This window comes from Phocoena phocoena, chromosome 12, assembly GCF_963924675.1.
Source record: "Phocoena phocoena chromosome 12, mPhoPho1.1, whole genome shotgun sequence".
In the NCBI taxonomy this organism is placed as follows: domain Eukaryota; kingdom Metazoa; phylum Chordata; class Mammalia; order Artiodactyla; family Phocoenidae; genus Phocoena; species Phocoena phocoena.
The window spans coordinates 82215736-82239512 of record NC_089230.1 but is presented as its reverse complement, the minus strand read 5'-3'; the positions used below and the strand labels follow the sequence as shown (position 1 = coordinate 82239512).

At 42.8% G+C, this 23777-nt stretch overlaps 1 protein-coding gene across 1 annotated transcript in view; it reads left to right on the top strand.

Annotated features, from left to right (window-relative positions):
• The first annotated feature begins 5455 nt into the window (after window positions 1-5455).
• Window positions 5456-23777, top strand: part of RIMS1 (regulating synaptic membrane exocytosis 1) — a 480052-nt gene continuing 461730 nt past the window's right edge. Inside the window, exon 1 of the mRNA XM_065888884.1 lies at window positions 5456-5619. Coding sequence (XP_065744956.1) covers window positions 5456-5619 — 164 coding nt within the window. The remainder of the gene's footprint in view (window positions 5620-23777) is intronic.

Genomic DNA, 23777 nt, shown 5'->3' with positions numbered 1-23777 from the left:
TCCTCACCTTGGAACACTCTGTGCCCAGCCCTTCTTAAGCAATTCCTTCTTCTTCTTCAAATCTCTGCTCACAGGACCCCTGCTTAGGACGCCAGGACTGCCCACTCCCTGCAGTTTACTCTCTACTCTATCCAGCAAGGTATTTTCTAGAACAATTACCGAAGTCCAGCTGTTCTTGTGTGTTTACTTATGCCTCTCTCTTCCAACCACATTGTTAGCAGCTGGAGCAGAGGTGGACAAATCCTTTTCTGCAGCAAGGCAGATAGTAAATATTTTAGGCTTTGCTGGACATATGGTCTCTGTGGCTTCCACTCTACCATGGTAGCATGAAGGCAGCTAGAGATAATACATGGCTCAATGGATGTGGCTGTGCTCCAATAAAACTTTATTCACAAAAACAGGCTTTGGTCTGCATTTGACCCATGCGCCATACTTGGCCAGTCCCTCTAGGACCATTACCTTAAATTCAACATTCGCTCCCATAGCCTCAGCACCCAGCTTTCAACCTTACCAAAGCCCTGGAGGGCAGACAGTGTTATTTCCATTTTATAGATGAGCAAAAGAAGGCTCAGCAAGGTGTACTTGATCCAAACTCACGTAAATATTGTATCCGCTTTCTAGGGCTTCTGTAACAATGTACCACAAGCTGCAAAAACGCTTGAAACAACAGAGATTTAGTCTCTCACAGCTGTGGAGGCTAGAAGTCCAAAATCCAGGTGTCAGCAGGGCCACGCTTCCCCTGAAGTCTGAAGAGGAGAAAGCTTCCTGCCTCTTCCAGCTTCCGGGGTCTCCTGGCATTCCTCGCTCTGGGGGTGCATCAATTCCTCCTCTGCCTCTGTTCCCACGTGGCCTTCCTCTCTGGGTGTCTGTGCCTCTCTCCTCTTATGAAGACAAAAGTCATTGGATTTAACACCCATCCTAATACAATATGATCTATTTTAACCAATTTCATCTGTAAAGACCCATTTCCATACACAGTCACATTCTGAGGTTCTGAGTGGACATAAATTTTTTTTTTTTTGGAGGGGAGAGGCACAGTTTTAAACCCACTACATCTGTCAGATGGTAGGGTAAGGATTTGAACATGACCCCATTTCAATGATTTTCCACTTTGAAGTTATGATCTTAGCTATTAAGTTACATTTACAGTTAACACTGATGTCCAATTTTAGACATATTCTGAGAGATGATCTGAGAGTATCAGTAGAAGAGAGAGCTAAGAAGTTTACCAGAGAGGAGCTGTGTCTAAGTCATCACTTCTGACTTGTACCCTGAACATAAGGTTAGAGTTGACCTGAAGGGCATCTGATGCGTATCTTATGAATAGAGATTTAAGACATTTTTCTACAGACTTCATGGGTTGGGCAAGGGGCATCACAGAAGAAGTTTCATGACCTCTCAAGTCAATATCTCTGGATACCAAGCTCGTAAGTTGGGATTTTTCTCAATACTTGTCTAAAGCACGTTTCCTCCCTTAGGGGAGTGGGCAGTTTTATTACCGTCCAAATACATTTAGGAAATGCCAAGCCAAACCAAGTAAAATACATTTCATTACTGCAGTAAATAATTGCTTCTTAGAACCTTTTATTTGTTAAGGTGCCTTGCGAGTTTCTAAGAGGGAGGTGTTGTGCACATTTTTCTAAGTTTATAGGGTATTTCTTGTAGAGTATCTTCAAGAAATAATCATCTGTGCCACACACTTTGGTACATCTACTCAGTGTTTATTTGCTTACTTAAGCGCACGTAAGTTCTGCTTTCCTGGAAGCAAATGTGTAGAAGTATACTTCTCTTGCATTTCAACCCCTCCATGATGGATGAAATCCCTGACAGAAAGGGAGACACTGATGGGTGTGCCATGGCATCTACTAATTGATTGGTCAATGCATTCACTTCTTTATTCATTTACTCACTCACTGATTTCACACACAGTTATCAAGCAGCAAGGAAGGAGTTATGAACATAAGGATGATTGAGACCAGACTTCTTTTCATTAAATCATCTAGATAACACACATCAATCACCATTTCCCAAAGCAATTCTAATAGATGGAAACCACGTGCAGTGGACTGAGTTGTGTGCCCCCTAAAATTCATGTGTCAAAGTCCTAATCCCTGTACCCAAGAAGGTGACTATATTTGAAGATAGGACCTTTGAAGAGGTGATTAAGGTTAAATGAGGTCATAAGGGTGTGGGCCCTAACCCAACAGGAATGTTGTCCATATAAGCAGAGGGACAGATGCCAGGGATGGGCATGCACAGACAACAGGCCATGTGAGGACAGAGCAAGAAGGTAGCCAAGGAGAGAGGCCTCAGGAAAAATCAATCTTGCCAACACGTTGATTGTGAATTTCTAGCCTCCAGGACTGTGAGAAAATAAATTTCTGTTGTTTAAGGCACCCAGCCTGTGGTATTTTGTTATAGCAGCCCCAGCAGACAAAAACAACACTGTTAATTGTTCATTAGGCCCCTGCCTGCAAGAACTTTATTCAGCTAGTTGTAATGGCTACCGAGGATTTCTCTTTTTTTTTTTTTTTTTTTTTTTTGCGGTATGCAGGCCCCTCACTGTTTTGGCCTCTCCCGTTGTGGAGCACAGGCTCCGGACGCGCAGGCTCAGCGGCCATGGCTCACGGGCCCAGCCGCTCCGCGGCATGTGGGATCTTCCCGGACCGGGGCACGAACCCATGTCCCTTGCATCGTCAGGGGGACTCCCAACCACTGCGCCACCAGGGAAGCCCAGATTTCTCATTTCTTTATCTGCATCTTAGAAGAATTTCATGAGGACCAACTTATTTGTCCACCTTTTGAGGACAAGGCCTTTGTTGTATCACCACATGGACCAGCAGAGATGCAGGTATCTGATAGAATGAATGTATCACCTACATTTCTCCACCTCTCCATACATTAACCATGGAGAGATGGCCTAAAGCATCCCTTAGAGAGAGCAAGAAAAAAGGAAAAGGAGAACTAGAAAGTATTAGGCACGTAGCTAGATACTTCAAATATGACTTCTCATTTAACATCCCTCTTCTATTTTGAGGTAAATATCTTTACCCCTCTTTTTAGATGAAGAAACAGACGTTCAAAGATCATGAAATCACTGGTTAGAGCCAGAATTCAAACTCATTTTTTCCCTCCTGAAAATACGCTGGTCTGAGGGAAATAGTGACAATTTTTTAAAAATGAAGAAAAGATGCTGATTAGAGTGTTTTCATCAATTGCTTAATTAGAGGAAAAAGGAAATCTGGCTAGGCAGAAACACTTACGAAAAAAAGACTGGAAATTTCAGTGGACTATGTGTTTATTTCAGAGACATCCTCAGAACCGACATGGCTACCAAAGAGCTAGGCCAATGTTAGGCTGTGCAAATTAAAACAATGATTATAAGGCAGTTACTAAGTGGCACTGTTCTCAGTTCTTTCCGTGTGTTCTTGATACCACTAATCAGGAAGGCTAGTGAAAAAAAACCAGTGTGTCCAAAGGCAGGTGACCAGAATGGCCAGAATTTGAAATCATGCTACAGGGTTACTGGTTGGGTAAACTGGGAAGCTTTACTCTGGAGAAAATTGAAGGCCATATGATGGCCGTCTCAAGGAGTTGAAAGATTTTCAGGTAGGAGGGGGCTTTAGACATAGGGATAAAATTGAGTGGTAGTGAGCCTTCCATTACTGACATTATTCATATGGATGTGTCCAGGTAGAAGCAACACCCACATTCAGCAGGTGGTCAAGTAATTAAGCTCTTAAATTTTTTAAACTTGAAGATTTTAAGGGCTTCCCTGTTGGCACAGTGGTTGAGAGTCCACCTGCCGATGCTGGGGACACGGGTTCGTGCCCCGGTACGGGAAGATCCCACATGCCGTGGAGCGGCTGGGCCTGTGAGCCATGGCCGCTGGGCCTGCGCGTCCGGAGCCTGTGCTCCGCAACGGGAGAGGCCACAACAGTGAGAGGCCCGCGTACCACACACACACACAAAAAAAAAACTTGAAGATTTTAGGATTTTTTTAGGATTCATAAATATCATCCTTATCTTCTTTATTAACAAAGTTAGGTTTGGAGGGGAAAAAATCAATGCTAGATCCTTCCTGGAATTATAGAAAGAATTCTGCAGGAGAGAAACATATCAATTTTTCTCATCACCATTGTGAAGAGAAATTTTTGTTCGATTTGAACTCTTCTCTAGATTGATACTTTTATAAGTATATTAGCAAAATTCAGTCTCCAGGTTTGAAAGCTGATAACATTAACTGTTTTGAAAGGATTGTCTATTTATTTTTGCCTTTACCAGCGAGAGGAGCTCATCCTTAATGCTTATCATTGGGCCAGGCATTAAGCAGAAGCTCATTACAGTAGGCTGCGGTGTGTTTGTTCATTTGTTTGTTTGTTTTTTAATCTGGGATCAGTGTTTCTTGAGAAGTACCTACAGCGGCTAAGAAGTGAGTGCATGGTGGTAGCGGAGCATCATTAGAGGAATTAGAGTAGATAATCCATTTGCAAGCAGCAGAGAATTGCGATTATGTGATGCGAGGGGCGACTAAGAGCCCAAAATGACAAATTAAAGATTTGCCGTGCTGTGGGGTCTCTGGAGGGGCAATTCAGACACATTGCAGAGCAGTCCTACTGAGGACGGGTCAAGAAAGACTGTGTACAATGGACCCAGAAAATCCAGGCTGTTGGAGGGGTGTGTGTGTAGCAAAATTATGTTAAAAACCACATCGTTGTGGCTATGAACACTTGACCACTAAATGAGAAGGATACGGTGGAAGGGGGGAAATGCACGCAGAGGGTGTTCCGTCCTGCTCAGAACATCGAGGGTGCTCCGATAATACTAATGCTCCACGATGAAGATGGAGCGAGGATGATGATGATTTATGCAACCCGTGGAAAAATAGGGCTGGCGAGGCTGACAGAGACGGGGGACCCGGCGAGGTAGGATGAGTCACGGGTGAGGGTACCTGGGCTGGAGCGCGCGGGGGCGGAGGGGCGCGGGACTGGGACCGGGAGTGGGCGGGTGGGCGCCGTGGGCGGGGCGGCTCCGGGCCGAGCGGCTGGGCTGGCGGCCGTGTCTGCGAGCGCAGCAGCATCACCGGAGCCGAGCCGCGAGACTCCGCCTAACCGACACCCAAACTCTCCTCCCGCACCGCGGACGGAGGCGGCCGAGCCCGAGCATCCTCGCCCCCAGCGCGCCCGAGCCCGCGCCCCCGCCCCCGCCCGGGAGGCTGGGCTGCGGGAAGCGCCCGGGCGCCCGCGCCTCGCCAGGGCCACCAAAACAAAGGCAGCATCCGGGGCTGGGTGGAGGCGGAGGACCATGACAGCCCGGGCTCGCGCGCTCCCCTGCCCCGCCGCCGCCGCCGGGAGGGCTCCGCGGTGAGCCGAGCAGGGGCGCAGCCGCCGGGCGTGCGTCGGAAGGTGCGCCCGCGCCGAGCCCAGGCCAGCCGAGGGGCGGGCAGGCCGCGAAGATGTCCTCGGCCGTGGGGCCCCGCGGTCCCCGCCCGCCCACCGTGCCTCCCCCGATGCCCGAGCTGCCCGACCTGAGCCACCTGACCGAGGAGGAGAGGAACATCATCATGGCAGTGATGGACCGGCAGAAAGAAGAGGAGGAGAAGGAAGAAGCCATGCTCAAGTAAGCCTGCGCGGCCGCGCCATCCGTGCCTCCATCGGGCCGTTCCCCGCCGTCACCCGCTCCTACCGGCTGCGTGCGGGTCAGAGGCGGGCCGGGTGCCGGGTGCGGGCGGAGGCGCCCGCCTGGGGGCCGGGGGCGCGGGGCCGGGGCAGGGAGGCGGGTGGGAGGACAGGTGGCAGGCGGGGATGCGCTGAGCCCTGAGCCGGGAGCCCGGAGAGGACGGCTGGGGACCCAGGTGCCAGGGAGGACTGGGGGGACGGCGCCAGCCGGGGTGCGATGTGCCAGGCTGAAAAGAGCCGATTCCGCCCGCGTGGAAGGAAGGGCCCTGGGCCGGGAGCAGGTTGAGGGGCACAGGCTGAGCGGAGGAAGGGGAGGTGGGCGAAGAGCTGCTGGGAATAGCTCTTCTTTCCCTGGAGTTGTCGAGCCGGCGGGGATTGCCCCAGCCGAGGGTGTCAGTATTGGTGTAAGAAAAATGCTTATTGTGAGTGTTCATTTTGCTACTCATTCATCTCACAGCTCGAGGTTGGGTCTTTTTTTTTGGGCAGTTGCCATCTTTGGTAACCTGCTTCTTCAGCGTCTCTCTAACCTTTGCTTCGGGGTCTTCTGCACGGAATACCTGTGTGAAGACAGATTTTCCTCCCCGTATACAATGCCATTGGCAATGCAAAGTTTTTAATAATGGGAGAAGCTGATGGGGACTCTGGCCTGAATAAAATAGAGGTTCCTCTTTACTGGTTTCCAAGGGAGTTCCAGGGCCTTCTCGTTTCCTGGTGCAAGCCGTACCATGAGGGGACTGATTATTGCACACATCCCCCCTTCTTTAAAGCCCATCAACCCTTCAGGGGATCTCCATCCAGCGCCCAGTTTTCCTGGGTCTGGGGAGGGGACGGGTCTGGTGGCTGGCTAGGCAGGCGCGTGTGACACTGCCCTGCCACCTGCCTTAGTCTCGGGCGAAACTGCTCACAAGGTGCTGGCCTCCCGCCGCCCTCCCACCCCCGTGCAGTGGAGCTGAAGGGGACATGAACCCTGCCTTGTCCGGACGTGAACCCTGCCTTCCCCGAGAGGTCCTCCTGTATTGGGGAAAGTTTTCAACTTGGCAGTGAGGAAATCTAGAGGCCCTGATGGGAACTTGTGCCTTGGTTCCCCGCGTTAAGGCCAGAAGGTGTATCTGGGGCAGAAGATCGGAGAGAAGAGCCGGAGGGAGCCTGTTGCATGTGGAGTTACAGCGGAGAGCAAAGGGGGGGCGGCACCCCCGTACCCCAACCCGGGCCCAGTGCACGCCCTCCCGCCTCTCCCCCGCCCACCCTCGGGATGGCCTCCTGAAGAGAAGACGCTGTCACAGGAGGGAAGGTTCCCTCGTCCCCCTTGGGGCAGCAGAGCCTAGCAGCAGCAGAGAACTGGAGGGGCTGCATCCCCAGCCTGCTGGGTCTCCACTAGCGCAGCTGCAGCCCAGATGGGAGAGGGGGCGTTGAGGGAGAGCAGTGAGGGCTAGTCACAGCACAAGAGGAGAAATCCAGTCATCCCTGCCCTTTGAACGTAGACGCAGAGAGAGGGGCCATTAACTGGGAAGGCTGGAGCTGGCCTGGTTCTCTGAAGAGCAGCAGGTCTCTGGATTCCCTGCTCCTTCTTAGCCACAAAGCAGGGACTTGAAGCCTGCAGGCATGCAGGAAGCAGAACCTCGTTAATCCGCTGCCTGTCTCTGGTGGAAGGTCCCTGGCGCTGCAGGCTTCCCCTCATCTGAGACTGGAAGTAATGCATGGTGTCTGCTGGTGCTGTTGTCTGTCTGTCTGGTTGTCAGTCCGTCTTGTCCTCACCCGTCACAGCCCCCCGCCACCTGTCCCGGACACCTCTTCTGCTGGTCAGGATGCACAGTTTTGCTCCCATTCCTTTCAGTGTTCACTGCAGACAGCAGGTGGACAGAGGCCTCCAGCAGGCGATGGGAAACATGGGCTGCTGCCTGACTGGGAAGGGAAGGCGCAGGGCAAGCCAGTGGGCATCTCTCCTCTCCACTGGCTGTTTCAGGGCTGGTGGAGAGAGGGGCTCTAAGTGGGGAAGGGGGAGTTCTAGGAGGGATCAGATCCTACAGGCTTCTATGGACAAATAAAAATGAAGGACACCGTCCAACTGTTCACGTCAAAAGCATCTTTCCCACTGCTGTGCCATGACTGCTCTCCCTGGCACGCACGTGGTGTTCCTTTATTGCAAGGATTCTCTAGATATTGCAGTGTGTGATGCTGTCACACCACAGCCTCTGCAATCGCAGGCCTCGGCACTAACTAATGTCTTGGCCTTCTGTGTGGTGGCAGACTGGGGATGTTTTGGAATCCCAGTTTGCTGCCATGGAAGCCTGTCATGTTGTCCCCAAATCAGTGGAACAGAGATGGACTTTTTTCTAGAGGGCAGTTTATGTCTTAAAAACTGAGGACTGTAGGGGTTATTCAGATGACACACCTATATGGGAACTTGATGACACAGAGTCATGGATGGTGGCCCTTTCTAAACTTTGCATAAAGGTAAACTGGGAAACAGGAGGCTTTTCACAGCCTTTGAAATAGTCGTTAAATTGGAGATGAGTTTTGGCGGTAGCGCGCGGTCGTTCTATCACACATCTGAGAATTTAGTCCCACGACAGGCCCTGCGAAGCTAAAGTCCTGGTAACTCAGCATTTAGACTTAAAATTCCCCTTGGTCATTACTGCAGGGCCATCGGCTGAGCTCCCTACTTCCTGTGTGTGCTCTCTGTTCACAATTTGTAAAAACAGGCACTAGTAGAGAGAAGAGAGAAAACTGATGGGCGAACACGCCAGAGAAACGTTATAAAATATCAATTAAAATATATTCGTACAGTTTCATCAGGCTTGGTTGTATATTACTACTTGAATTTGGCCTCAATAATGTCTTTAAATATGTATAAATGGAAAAGGATAATGAAGCTACTTTCACCTCAAGATTTCAGGAATAATTTTTCTTTGAAATTATAAGTACTTTGTCATAAAAATAATTCATTTTGTTGGCAAAGTGCACTGATTTCAAATACCATTGCCATCTAACAAAAAATAGTTGATTCCTGCAAATAATTTCTAATGGTTGATTTAATTCCCTGCAGAAAGAAGGTCTTTCTTCATCTTAGTAGGGTTTTGGGGTGTGTGTAGATGTGTGTAGGTGTGGGTGTGAGTGTGTGCTCTAGAAGTCTTTTGAAACCTAACCTCCTCAATGAATACTCCTTCAAGTAACTGTCACCAGACCCCAAGAGCCAGTATATTCCATGGGTTGAAACTGCATTATCTGGGACCTAAATCAGAGAAGATCTCATTAGATCTAAAATCCTATTTCATTTCTATAAAAGCTTCATAGAGAAAGGAACTATAGAGTAGCAAGACAAGAGAAAACATATAGAAGCAGAGATTGAAAACGATGGCTAGTGGCTGGGAATTGAGAACCGTGTAGGAATATTTAATAGAATTACTAACATTTATTGAGCATTTACCTCATGCTGGCCATTATTCTAAATGGTTATTGAACCAAATGCCAAAGAGTTGAACTGTGTTCAAGTTCAATATATGTATATTTGGATTCTCACAAACAGCTTGTGCAGAAGGTAAGTGGGGTCATATAACCCCCCAAATCCTCATCCTGCCCTTAGAGGGTTCCTGGAACACCTTGAACCTACTCACATAATATGGCCCGGCCAGGATTCAAACCCAGACCTTTTCTTCCAAGTCCAAGTATCATCCCACATGCTGCACTATCCTTTTACCAACAAGAAGCCTGTACTTCATCTACCTCTTCCTTAGATTAATGTCTGTTCGTCCCTCAGTTTCAGAGGAGGGGTTTGACAGCTTAGGCTGATTCAGATCAGCTGCTGATTTTAGGAGACCCTGGAGCTTCACCCACACCCTTAATAGAATTTCCCAGTGGATTGAGGGTGAGGGAATTGTCCCCAGTTTGAAGATAATAAAAAGCACAATGGTAAGTCCATTAATGTTGGACCTGAGCATTTGGGGTTCAGATTCTAGTCCTGTCTCTTAAATTGTATAAATGTGGGCAAGAAAATTAAATTGGGATTCTAGGAGGTTCTTTTTTTTTTCTTACAAATCCTACAATTCATTGTGTGATTTGATTTATAAAGAATATTGACTTTGGAATTCTCCCTCTCGCTTAACAGGGAACCTCACGCCTACTAGCTCTTCAAACATCTGCAATACCTACTTCCTTTGTGAGAGGAGAGACAAAGTAGAGGGGTAGAACCCTTGCACCTTCAGCTTTTCTTTCTCTTTTTTCTCCCTCCAACCAATTATAATATTGTGACCCAAAATGTATCCAGAAGGCTCAATTAGCAACTGGGAAAAGAAGGAAAGGTAGTTGGGGGCAGCTGGGGTAGAGTGAGGACAGAGTCCCCAGAATGTAGGTTATCATGTTTTCATTGAGGTTTGCCAAGATTTTCATGTCTTACACCCCAAAATATTCTCTCATGTTGCTGAGGCAGAGGTGGGTAAGAAGGGAAAAGAGAAAAAGCAAAGAGTAATTTGAGAAACTGCTAAAGCATGAGCAGGTGTCTACATGTTCCCAGATGCTGTGTTAAGTAGAAAAGTCGGAGAGAGGAAATGTCTAGTCTCCTTCACACCCCTAATGGATAGGGTTACATCTAGGGAAGGTTATCCCAGAACCATTGCAGTTTTCTGCTTTCAACAAAAACCTGTCTTAGTAAATGTGCATGCCCAAATGCTCATGGAGAAAATTCAGAAAAGAGAAGCCTACCAAAAAAAAATTTGAAAGAAGTAAGGCGTTGTCAAAGAGAATAGAGGGTAAGAAACATAACACTTAGTTCATTTTTGCCAACCTGTCTTGACTCTCTTTCACCTCTGTTTATTCCTTCTTAACCAGAAGTGAGGGGCACCATTGCTGAGGTAAATAGTTTACTAAGTCTGGAGTAGAATATGGAAACCAGTGTGGGCTCTAGGTGCCCCTGCAGACTTGAATAGAAACACAGCACCTTGGGAGTGTTACTCGCTCAACCGGTCAGATGAGAGAGTGGTTTGAATTTAACCTGAGCAGTAAGAGCCAGCTTCCTGCAAAGATATAAAGTAGCAATTCCTGCAATAATATTACTATCTTCCTACATCTGCAATATGCAGATGGATGAGCTTGCTGTACCATGGATTGTAAAGTTCATTGAACTGCAGTTCATTTATCGTTATGGACTATTTTATATCTTTAAACAACTTCTACATTTTGTCCTGTGATGGGAGTTGGGTATTTTCGAGCTGGTCCTTAGAGTTGAACTAAGTTGGCCTGAGGCAAGAGGCAACTAAAGTAATAGAACCCAGAACCCACATACGTGGACACCTTTAGTGTTCTTATAAGTCTTTCCAAAAGTGCATTAAGCTTTGGCTATTATGGTTTGTTTCCTTCTTCCATTGGGGAAGGGGCTTAACATTTAGGCATTTGGCTGGATACGTTACATATTTCACTCTGCCCCATATGCTCACCTCTTGAGAGGTCTACCTTGTAACTATTCTATTAGTTTCTGTTAGTGAAATTCCCAGAACTAGCTCAAAGCCTTCCAAACCCTTTCCTTATGACATTTGATCCTGGAGTGCAGAAACTAAACTAAAGGAGCAAGAAAGATGTCACGTGGCTAGTGGTATTTTCCAGCCTTTTCCCGAGGACTCCAGTCTCCAGGCTCTGGAACGGGCCACAGGTGACTGGTTAACCCCGTGTGCACCTGCGCTCTCTGATCTGACTCATTAGCTGTCAGTGCTCTCGAATGCCTCCGCATCTTTCCTCCACCATGAGGTTCTCTCTTCTGTCTACTATTGTTCTGAATTTTGTATGTTCGGTAGACTATTTCTAACAAAGTATCATGTGTTATTCAATTCAACAATAAGACCACTGTGTCAGGTATGAGACTTGGGTCAGGAATTGGGCTGTTGAGTAGAGTAAAGAGAGAGTCTTCTGCCTTAGCCCGACATTGGCTTAGTTCCTACCATTTTAAGACTGCTGTGACCAGAAGGGGAGGTGAGCATCAGATAGTTAGGTAGAGCAGTGGACTAGATTCTGCTCTTAACACTGACACTTTCTATAGGTGTAAACATCAATAAGTTAACTCATCCGCACCCCAGTTTCTTCCTGTGTAAGATGAAAGTGATAATGTCTGCCCTTCTAACCTACGAGGCTTTAACATGATGGTAGAGGCACCCTAAACTTCAAAATGCTGTACCAAGGAAGGGTGGCATTATTAACTTTACTTTGTAAGATTATAGAAGAATCCCCAGAGCATCTTTTCCTGTGACGATTGCAGCTACTAGAGGTCCCGCGGAGATGGGTTCTTGTAGAAGAATCCATCCATCATATCGTGCTAGCAGGGAGGTGTGTTCAGGGCTTCAGCTACCAGGGTGAGAATTTGGCGAAGAGATCAAAGGTAAAATGAGTCCAGGGTTTGACCTGAGGTTATATTTGCTTTCCTTCCATTTTTCTTTCTTTCTCATTAAATAGCACACAAATGTCTTTAGCACAAAAAGCAATGTGGGCAAAGTGATAGAGTTTGAAATACCTAAAAGGCAACCTTAATTCAAAAGTAAGCAGAGAAATTAGCTTAGGGTCATTCCCTCAACTTTTGCTAGAAAAAAATTGGGAGAAACAGACTGATGATTTTAGTGTCACTGGATTTAATAAGTTATTCACTTTAAATTAGCTGAATAAGGGGCCATATACTTGTCCAGTAGTAATTCTTCTTTCATATCAGTTTACTGTTGGGTATGGGTTAGATTGAATTGATTGTATGTGTTGAAGAACTTTTTAGGATTCTGTGCTGGATGTCTCAGGCTTTCTTATGTATATTCTTACACTTTTACTTCAGGTTTATGTACATTTATTTTGATCTAGGTCAGTGTTCTGTGGATGGTGAAAGGGGAATATACTGCAGAATTAACCTTACTTTTTTAAAATTTATTTTATTGAAGTACAGTTGATTTATAATGTTGCGTTAGTTTCTGTTGTACAGCAAAGTGATTAAGTTTTATATATATATATATATTCTTTTCCATATTCTTTTCCCTTATGGTTTATTACAACATATTGAATATAGTTCCCTGTGTTATACAGTAGGACCTTGTTGTTTATCCATCCTGTAAATAATATTTTGCATCTGCTAATCCCAACCTCCCAATCCATCCCTTCCCCACCCACCTCCCCCTTGGCAACCCAAAGTCTGTTCTCTATGTCTGCGAGTCTGTTTCTGTTTTGTGAGTAAATGCATTTATATCATATTTTAGATTCAACATATAAGTAATATCATATGATATTTGTCTTTCTCCTTCTGACTCACTTCACTCAGTATGACAATTTCTAGGTCCATCCATGTTGCTGCAAATGGCATTATTTTATTCTTTTTTATGACTGAGTAATATTCCATGTATATATGTACCTCATATTCTTTATCCATTCCTCTGTCGATGGACATTTAGGTTGTTTCCATGTCTTGGCTATTGTAAATAGTGCTGCTATGAACATTGGGGTGCAAGTATCTTTTTGAAGTAGTGTTTTGTCTGGGTGTATGCCCATGAGTAGGATTGCTGGATCATATTGTAACTCTATTTTAGTTTTTTGAGAAACCTCCATACTGTTCTCCATAGTGGCTGCACCAGTTTATGTTCCCACAGTGTAGGAGGGTTCCCTTTTCTCCACACCCTCTCCAGGATTTAGTGTTTGTAGATTTTTTGATGATGCCATTCTGACTGGTATGAGGTGACACCTCATTGTAGTTTTGATTTACATTTTTGCTCTAATAATTAGAGATGTCGAGCATCTTTTCATGTGCCTGTTGGGCATCTGTATGTCTTTTTTGGAGAAATGTCTATTTAAGTCTGCAGAATTGACTTTAGATATTCCTTCAACTTTTGCTAACTTGTGAAAACTTCTCGTACATAAGAACATTTATTTAAATAAAAAATAGAATGTTTCAAAAGAAAGTGGCTGTACATGTTGGTTTGCCCAGGACAGTATCTGTTGATGCCACATTTGTGCTGTAATTATGGCTAGTACCCCTTTCTCTCAGTTTTGAATTTCAATCCAGATGATACATTAAATTATCTCCCTCTTTATAAATTTTGCTTTCCCTGAAACAAATTATTCATTTAAAACTTCAGAAAGTTTAAGCAGTTAACTGTCGTAAAATATAGCAATTAGTAATTATCAATAAGTAACACAAGCGAGTTGTAGATGTAGAATCTTGAAAATCATCTTTTGGTAAATGGAAAGGCTTTTGCTGAGAATCATGTGTTATCTTTAATGGATTCTCAGTGGAATGCTACCTTTTATGACAAAGTTGAATTTAAAAGTTCAAAACACTTTTCAAATAATAGTAACAAGGAATGCAACCTCGTGCAGGGCTCTCTCTCTGAAGATTTTTCTTCGGGCCTTGCAAAGGAGAAGCCTGTGATTTAGAGAAGACATTTAACTGGATTTTAGGATGCAATATTCTGATCATTCTTCTGAAGTTTAGATAGTAAAATAAGATAATATTACAGAAAGTAATTTCATGCAATTTGAAAGTAAAGTGTTTAATTCAATATTAAAGAAACACAATGAACCAAACAGATATCTTTATGTAGTGTAAATGATAATACCTTGCTAATGATTTACATACTATTTAGTATATATTTTTATATTTCCCATCATTATGTCAGATAATGATTGTCTGGGAGATGCCATTATATTTACATAGAGAAGGGATGTGAATTGAAAATCAATTAAGGTGTCTGTACAGTCATGTAAATGTCCTACAGCTTAGCTTCTTTTCATGGACTCTCATACATGGTATGCATATTCACACGTGGGAACTCCTATATTGATGGAGCTTTCTGTCTGTATTTGCTAGACTTTATGTAGTCTATTCAATTAGCTCCCAACTTACATTTCTGCATGCAAAACATTCTTGATCAATATGTGAGCAGTTTTCTTAATCTCAAGAATATAGAGTTATTTTATTTTATTTATTTATTTTTAACATCTTTATTGGAGTATAATTGCTTTATAATGGTGTGTTAGTTTCTGCTTTATAACAAAATGAATCAGCTATACACATATATATATCCCCATATCTCCTCCTTCTTGCGTCTCCCTCCCACCCTTCCTATCCCACCCCTCTAGGTGGTCACAAACACCAAGCTGATCTCCCTGTGCTATGTGGCTGCTTCCCACTAGCTATCTGTTTTACATGTGGTAGTGTATATATGTCCATGCCACTCTCTCACCTTGTCTAGCTTACCCTTCACCCTCCCCGTGTCCTCAAGTCCATTCTCTACATCTGTGTCTTTATTCCTGCCCTGCTCCTAGGTTCTTCAGAACCTTTTTTTTTTTCTTTTAGATTCCATATATATGTGTTAGCATGCGGTATTTGTTTTTCTCTTTCTGACTTACTTCACTCTGTATGACAGTATCTAGGTCCATCCACCTCACTACAAATAACTCAGTTTTGTTTCTTTTTATGGCTGAGTAATATTCCATTGTATATATGTGCCACATCTTCTTTATCCATTCATTTGTCGATGGACACTTAGGTTGCTTCCATGTCCTGGCTATTGTAAATAGAACTGCTGTGAACATTGTGGCACATGACTCTTTTTGAATTATGGTTTTCTCAGGGTATATGCCCAATAGTGGGATTGCTGGGTCATATGGTAGTTCTATCTTTAGTTTTTAAGGAACCTCCATACTGTTCTCCATAGAGGCTGTATCAATTTACATACCCACCAACACTGCAACAGGGTTCCCTTTTCTCCACACCCTCTCCAGCACTTATTGTTTGTAGATTTTTTGATCATGGCCATTCTGACTGGTGTGAGGTGATACCTCATTGTAGTTTTGATTTGCATTTCTCTAATGATTTGTGATGTTGAGCATCCTTTCACGTGTTTGCTGGCAATCTGTCTGTCTTCTTTGGAGAAATGTCTATTTAGGTCTTCTGCACATTTTTGGATTGGGTTGTTTGCTCTTTTGATATTGAGCTGCATGAGCTATTCGTAAATTTTGGAGATTAATCCTTTGTCAGTTGCTTCATTTGCAAATATTTTCTCCCATTCTGAGGGTTGTCTTTTCATCTTGTTTATGGTTTCCTTTGCTGTGCAAAAGCTTTTAAGTTTCATAGGTCCCATTTGTTTATTTTGTTTTTATTTCCATTTCTGTAGGAGGTGGGTCAAAAAGGATCTTGCTGTGATTTATGTCATAGAGTGTTCTGCCTATGTTTTCCTGTAAGAGTTTTATAGTGTCTGGCCTTACATTTAGGTCTTTAATCCATTTTGAGTTTATTTTTGTGTATGGTGTTAGTGAATGCTCTAATTTCATTCTTTTACATGTAGCTGTCCAGTTTTCCCAGGACCACTTATTGAAGAGGCTGTCATTTCTCTATTGTATATTCTTGCCTCCTTTAACAAAGATAAGGTGACCATATGTGTGTGGGTTTATCTCTGGGATTTCTATCCTGTTCCATTGATCTATATTTCTGTTTTTGTGCCAGTAGCGTACTGTCTTGATTATGTAGCTTTGTAGTATAGTCTGAAGAATATCGAGTTATTTCAAAGTTGTAAGTGATCAGTGCACAAGTGTCACATGACACATTATCGTTCTTGTAGTTGACACATAGCTCTTAACATGCAAGGAGAAGCTCTTTGTTTAGGTGGCTAGTTGTTCCATTTTTGATTTAGGGGGTTTACATTTTAGAAGAATTAGGCAGATGGTGTTTGTAATATTTATGGAATTCATAAATCAATGTATCAGTTTTCTTTATATATAGGGTAGTACATATATACACATTCAGAAGTTCTGTCCAGGTCAGAAAGATTAGTGTCTTAGTAGAAAGAGATGGAAACAGAAGTAAAGTAACCCAATGGCTTTCCTTTTTTAAAAAGAAATGCTTAGCAGATTTATCTGCCTTAGCTATCTCTGTCTTGTAATATATTGGAGCTTAAGTCTTCTTTCCTAACCTTTTTTTTTCTGAGAAGAAAATGATACATTTTACGCTCCAGTGTCTGAAATAAAGGGATATCTATATGAGCTGGCTGATATATTTTAGATATTACATTTTTTTTTTTTTTAGATATTACATTTTTGATAAGAGTAAAAATTATAAAGAGATTCTACTTTGATATTCTTCGGAATCATCATAACAATTGTCATAAAATGTAATTTGGAAAAATAAAATACCATAAAATCTTCTTACAATTAGGCTGAATATTTCAATTTATGGATGTCTATGTTCCCTAGGCCAAATATAGTGACCTAATATATAGCAGCCTGGAGTAAAAACTCGATACCAGTCTGGAAAAGATAGTATCATCTGAGTATTGTCCCAGACACAGGTATTAGAAAGGGATTTCATGGTATTTGTAGCTGTAATTGTCAATGTTGAGTAGAACTATGATTGAAAATCAGTCAGATGGCTTTCTAGTCCTGCCTTCTATAAAGATAGCAAGGTGGAAGATTCCTGGAGTCCCACATGCAATTAAGAAAAGCACAGTCCAAATGGATAAACAGCAAGGTACTACTGTACAGCAAAGGGAACTATTTTCAATATCCTGTGATAAACCATAATGGAAAAGAATACAAAAAAAAGAATGTATATGAGAGAGAGAGAGAGAGAGAGAGAGAGAGAGAGAGAGAGAGAGGGAGCTCTTCTTGCGCTTCCTTCTATAATTCCATTTCCTTCTGATTTGCCTTTTTCTATGCAGTTTCTAGTCATGGACTCAGTCACACTTATGTGTTTATGATCCCAAGTCTGTGTTACTACATTGGAATTTTCTACTAAATTCTGGATTTGTGTACCTGACCACCTGCTAAATGTCTCCACCTGGATGTCCCATAGGTGCTTCAAGCTGAGTGTTACCCATCATCCATTTCTTGACCTGCTTAAACTTGATGCTTTTCTATAATCCCTGTCTCTGTGGGTAGATCACCATTGCAACTGCTCATTCATTCTGTTGTCAAACTCTTCAGATTCCATCTTCTTTGAATTTCTCCTTTCTCTTCCAATTCCATTGCCTTTACTTGAATGCAGACTCTCATCCCTGCTCCCCTGGATGCCTGCAGTAACCTCCTAATTCCTTTCCCTGACACCAGCCAGACCTCCTCCGGTCCCCACACTGCTGTCGGGGGAACCTCTCTAAAATCCATCTGATCACGTCCCATCAGGAAAACCCCTTTGCTTTCAGAGTAAAGTTTAAACCTCCTAATCTGCAACCTGCATCTCCTCTCAGGGGTCCGCACGTAGCCTCCTGCCAGTGCCTTAGAGCCTCGTTCCCAAGGCACCATTGCTGCCTCAGAGCTTGGTGGCTCCACTTGTGCTTTCCTCTCTGTCAGGAATTTCCTTTTTCTTCATCTACCTCATGCTTACATAGTCTTTCAAATTAGCTCATGACCCCTCATCTGGCACATCTTCCCGGACTTTCCAGATTAATTTTTATGTGTGTCCTCTGTGCACATCTTTTCTGTAACCTTGTTCCCCTGACACTGTCACCTCAGCATCAGCTCCTGAAAGCAGGGTCATTCTCATTTGTATCTGTCATATGAGCACACTGCTTGCCATGTGATAGGCTCCTGGATTTTCTAAACAGTGTGTGAGAATGAATGAATCCATCCAGAGGATGTGGAACAGAGGAGTCATCTGAGGCTGCTGGATGGATTCACAGGGTATGAGTAGGTGTCTGGAGTGGGAAGTTTATTCTAACCAGGAGAGTTCTATCAGCAGATTCTGAGAGCAAAAAATGAGCTGAGTGTTTTGGCTATTGAGAGAAGCAGGTTGGCCAGAATTTATGAGGAGAACATTCTGGCTGTTAGATATTACAAGGTGAAGTTGAAATAGGATTTTCAGACGGTGTGTTGTACTCTTAATTTATCATTTATAGCTTTTGGAAGGACAGCATTCTGAAAGTGCTTGAATGTCAGTGTTGGAGGATGTAAACAATATAGTTTAAAAATGAATCCTCTAGACAGACAAGCCTAATGGAAACTTTTCCTTTGAATTAAAACATCATTAACTTCAGTAAGAGTGTAAAGCATAATATGGGTTCTCTGATTTGATGTTCAGAATTAGATTAGATGCTTATGACCGTAAAGTATTATACTGACTATATTTTTAATTAAAAAATGCTCCCTGGTTAAGTCATATTCTAAACGTTTTTTAAGATTGAAGTATAGTTGATTTACAATGTTGTGTTAGTTTCAGGTGTACAGTAAAGTGATTCATGACACATATATATCTATTCTTTTTCAGATTCTTTTCCCTTATAGGTTATAAGGGAATGTTGATTAGAGTTCCCTGTGCTACACAGTCCTTGTTGATTATCTATTTTACGTATAGTAGTGTGTATATGTTAATCCCAAACTCCTAATTTATCCTTCACCCACCACTTCCCTTTTGGTAACCATAAGTTTGTTTTCTAGGTCTGTGGGTCTATTTCTGTTTTGTATATAAGTTCCTTTTTTTAGATTCCACCTGTAAGTGATTATCATATGGTATTTTTCTCTTTCTGACGTACTTCACTCAGTATAATGATCTCTAGGCCCATCCGTGTTGCTGCAAATGGCATTATTTCATTCTTTTTTATGGCTAAGTAGTATTCCATTGTATATATGTACCACATCTTTATCCATCTTCTTCCAGACTTAAACTCTTTGAAAGCAGGTGTCTTCTTTTACTCATCTTTGTATTCCCATTGCCTAACCTGTGGCTCTTACACAGTGGGACCTCAGCACGTGCTGGCTGAACTGACCTGCACAGTCTGAAGACCCAGGGCACAGAAATACTGGTCTTTCTTTCTTTTTTTTTTTTTTAAACATCTTTATTGGAGTATAATTGCATTACAATGTTGTGTTAGTTTCTGCTTTATAACAAAGTGAATCAGCTATAGGTATACATATATACCCATATCTCCTCTCTCTTGCATCTCCCTCCCACCTTCCCTATCCCACCCCTCTAGGTGGTCTCAAAGCACTGAACTGATCTCCCTGGAAGCACTGGTCTTTGACACAAGACAGCTAGACCGAGCTGAGATGGGGATGGGTGGGACCTTGGAGGCTGCCTGGTCCAGGGCTGGCAAATACTCAGGATGCACAGGCAACTTCCTGAAGATGGAACAGCATCGCTGATAAATGCTGGATGCCTCAGAACCTTTCTAGATGGGGCACTCCAAGCCATCAACTGATGAGAGTTGCAATCAAGATAACACATTTTAGCCACTGCAGATTTATTCCAACTCCACTTTTAAGAAGAGAAAACTGAAGCCCAGACATCCTTTCAGCTTTTCATTATTAATTAGTGAGAGAGCTAAGTGTAAGACTTGGGATTTTCTTTCTCCTGGTCCAGTATTTTTTCCACTGTCACACTACCTCCCCACAGTTTGATTTTAGCTACCATCAAATTCAAACAATTAATTTTTTTTCAATTTTGGTTTGACTTACCTGCTCTGTAAGATTACATCCTGTTATGGAAAACTCCAAGGCAACCTCTAATTACTTTGTTGACTTTGAATTTGGTTATATTTCATATTAATCAAAATAAGTTGGTCATTTACAGGGATCAAGAAATACTTTACTTAAAGATTCCATTTGCAGTGGTATTTGTTGCAATTATATTTAAGTTGTATCAATACTTCTTAACTGTGATCATTTTATTTTTAATTTTTAATACATCTCTGAAGGAGACAATGTTTTCAATATGCAGTAATTTATTTATGATTCCAAATAGCTTTTCCTACCATGCATTTGAATTACATACAGATTGAAATCATGTCTTGTTTTTTCACTTAGGAAAGCCAGGTGGTTTTCGTTATTGTGAGAAGAACTTTCCTTGGTTGTCCTTCATTTGGAGGTTCAGCTTCAGCTAGACTGTTGGTCAATGACCCAAAGAAAGAATCAGGGGGATAGGGAAGGGATGGCACCCCACATAGAGCTCTGGGAACACTCCCGTCTCACCCATGCACCTGTACGTATAAATCTCACACCCATACACCTGAAAACTAAAGTGTTCTTTCCGTAAAGTCTTCTCTAAGGAAGTTAATTTTATCTCATTCAGAGAATTCGCATGATCTAGACATGATTTGCTTACTTTTTGTAACCACAACTCTTACTGTGAATTTTGCCCCAGTGGCCGTTCTGGAAGAAGCAGGCCTATCTCCATATGCTCCCACCCTGGCCGTGCTAATTGGACTAAAGATGGACATGATCCAAATCCTCATGATTCATTGGCCAGCCAAGGACTAGTAATGTTCTCTTTCAAAATGGAAATAAGAAACAGTCAGGGGGTCAGGAGAGTGAATGATACCCATTTATTTTTTTCTTGGAACAAAAATGGATTGAGCATTTATTATGTGCCAGATACTGTGCTGAAATTAATACAACTATCCAGAGCCCGTGATCTTTGCAGGAGGAGGTACATTTTACTTAGGTAAAATTAAAATTCAACGTGAAATTAATGTCTCTGATGAATGCAATACAGGACAATATATGATACTTTGATCAGCGAATATAAAGCAGAGATTCGGATGGAGATCAGGCTGGCCAGGAATGGCTCTCCCTGGAAACGACAGTGGGACAGAGCTAAGGTCTGAGAATGAAGAGGAGTTCGTCAGGCAAATAGGGAGTGAGGTACCCAGCAGGCGAGGAGAACAGAGGGTCCCTGGTGGGAGGCGGAAGGGATGAGTCTGAAAAAGTGGAAGGAAGCCAGTGTTGTGGAAGAGCAGAAAGAGAGATGGCCTGAGAGGGTCTTGGAAAAATAGGCAAAAGCCTGACAACGTGGGGTCTTCCAGGTCATGGAATAGAGCTTTATCTTTATCCAAAGAACTAAAAGGTTTGGCAGAGAGATATGATATAAGCCTATTAGTATTTTTAAAAGATCATTCTGGCTACAGTATCAAGAACTGATTGGATGAAGGCCCAGGTGTGTGTGCAGACCCAGGGGAGGCTATTGCAGAAAACCCAGGTGAGAGATGCTAGGAGCAATGGCTTCTGTGGGGCTGGCAAAATGTTTGGATTGGAGAGAGATTAGGGAAGCAAAAGCCACACGTTTTTCCTTTTCATGGGTTGAATATGAGTAGACGTCTGACTTGTGCCACCAGATTTGGAAAGTATCTGGAGGAAAGGAAGGGAGACCCTAAGTTTGGTCTTGGTCATTTGGCTTCTGCAGGCTAATAGGCTAGGAACTCAGAAGAGAAGATGGCTGGAAATGTAAACTCCCAGTGAAGCATCCCTGCATAGGTGGCAATGAAGCTACTGGTGAGGATGAGTGTTGAGATCCAGGAATGAGCCTTAAGGAATCTTCACTTTTCAAAGCTGAAAGAGGGCAGTGACCTTGCAAAGACATTAAAGAGAAAGAAAGGTAGGATAAAACCCTGGAGACATTGTGTTAAACCAAATAAAGGGGAAGAGAGTATTTCGAGGAGGATAAGACACTCTCACTAGGATGCCTAAAAAAAAAAAGACTGGCAGCATTCAATGCTGAGGAAGAATTTCACCAGAATTCTTATACATTGTCTATGGAAGCATAGTAAGGTAGAACCACCTTAGAAAAATGGTAATTTCTTTAAAAATTAAACATGCTTCTACATTATGATGTAGCGATTCTAGTTATAGAGAGAAATGAAAACATTTATTCACAAAAATTCTTATACAAGAATGTTCATAGCAGCCTTCTTCATAATAGCCCTAAACTGGAGATAGCCCAGATATACATCATCAGAAGCATAAACTTAAACCTAGCAACTTAAAAACTAATACAATATTGTAAAGCAACTATACTCTAATAAAATTTTTTTTAAAAAGAGGCAATCAAATATTATTGAACCAATAAATGTAGAAAAGAATAATAATAATAGAGATGTGGCAAGTAATTAATGAATAAAATATATTTTGTTACTTTCCTGGAAACAAAATAAAAACTATGGTATGTTCACCCAATGAAATACTATCCAGCAATGAACAGGATTAAACCACTGATACATGAACACTTACGTGAATCTCAGAAACATCATGCAGCATGGAAAAAGCCAGACACAAAGAGTGCAGACCATATGATTCTGTTTCCATGAAGCTGTAGAATAGGTAAAGCTAATCCATGATGTTTGAAACCAGATTGGTTTTCTGTTTTATGGTAGCAAGGGTGAGGGCTGGACAGGAAAGGGATAGGAGGCACTTTTCTGGAGGGAAAGTAATGCTCTATATTTTGGTAGGGATGTATATTATACATATGTATGCATTCCTCAAAACCGATCAAACTGTACACTTACGATCTGTGCATTTCACTGTATGTAAATTATATCTGAATTACTAAAAAACTAATTCTGCTGAGACATCCAATGCAAGGAAAACTGATAAATAGCTATTAGATTCAATAACAAGGAGATATCCCTGGTAACTTTATACATGCACGTAGTTGATAAATACATGTAATTAAAATGGGAAAATTTTTCCAGAAGTTTGGGAAGAGGGTCATGGAGAGATACCAGGAGGGATATGAGAGGTAGGTCTAATGTGGGCCTCTTTAAAATGTATTTAAATAAAATAAATGTAAGAATATTTATTGAAACTCGATGGAATGAATGTAGAAAACAAGATGGTTTGAATAACAGAGGGGGTACATTTGTGACTGGAAAGATGAGGGACCTCGTGTCTGATGGTTTCTATTTTTCTGGGAGGTAGGATTTGAGTCATCTGAGAGTGATGGGGGTTGGAGATTTGAGGGTAAGGACGAAAGCCTGAAATAGTTGAGGTGGAAAGCAGGAATGTGGATGTACCAGGAGATTCCAGAGGAAACCACGTGCAAGAGGAGTCAGCGGGAGGGAGACTTTCAGATACGAGACGTGCAGATGAGAGAGGCCTTTTGGCCCTCAAGACGCCAAGCAGAGAGACTTTGATCCTGAGCTCTGGGCTGAGTCATGGTGAGGCTGTTTGAAGACTTGGCTGTGTCGTCTTGATGGAGTTTGAGTAGGTTTCTGTTTCTTCCAGCCTAGAGAGAGCCCTGATTAGGGCTTTGTAGTTCTTTTTTCTACACTAGAGACACTAGATATTCTCAAGTCTGTGTTGTCAGTTTTCACATTCAGAAAAAATACTTTTCAGTTCAGTAATGAGTGCATATATTCATATTAATATGTATATGTGTGTGTGTGTGTA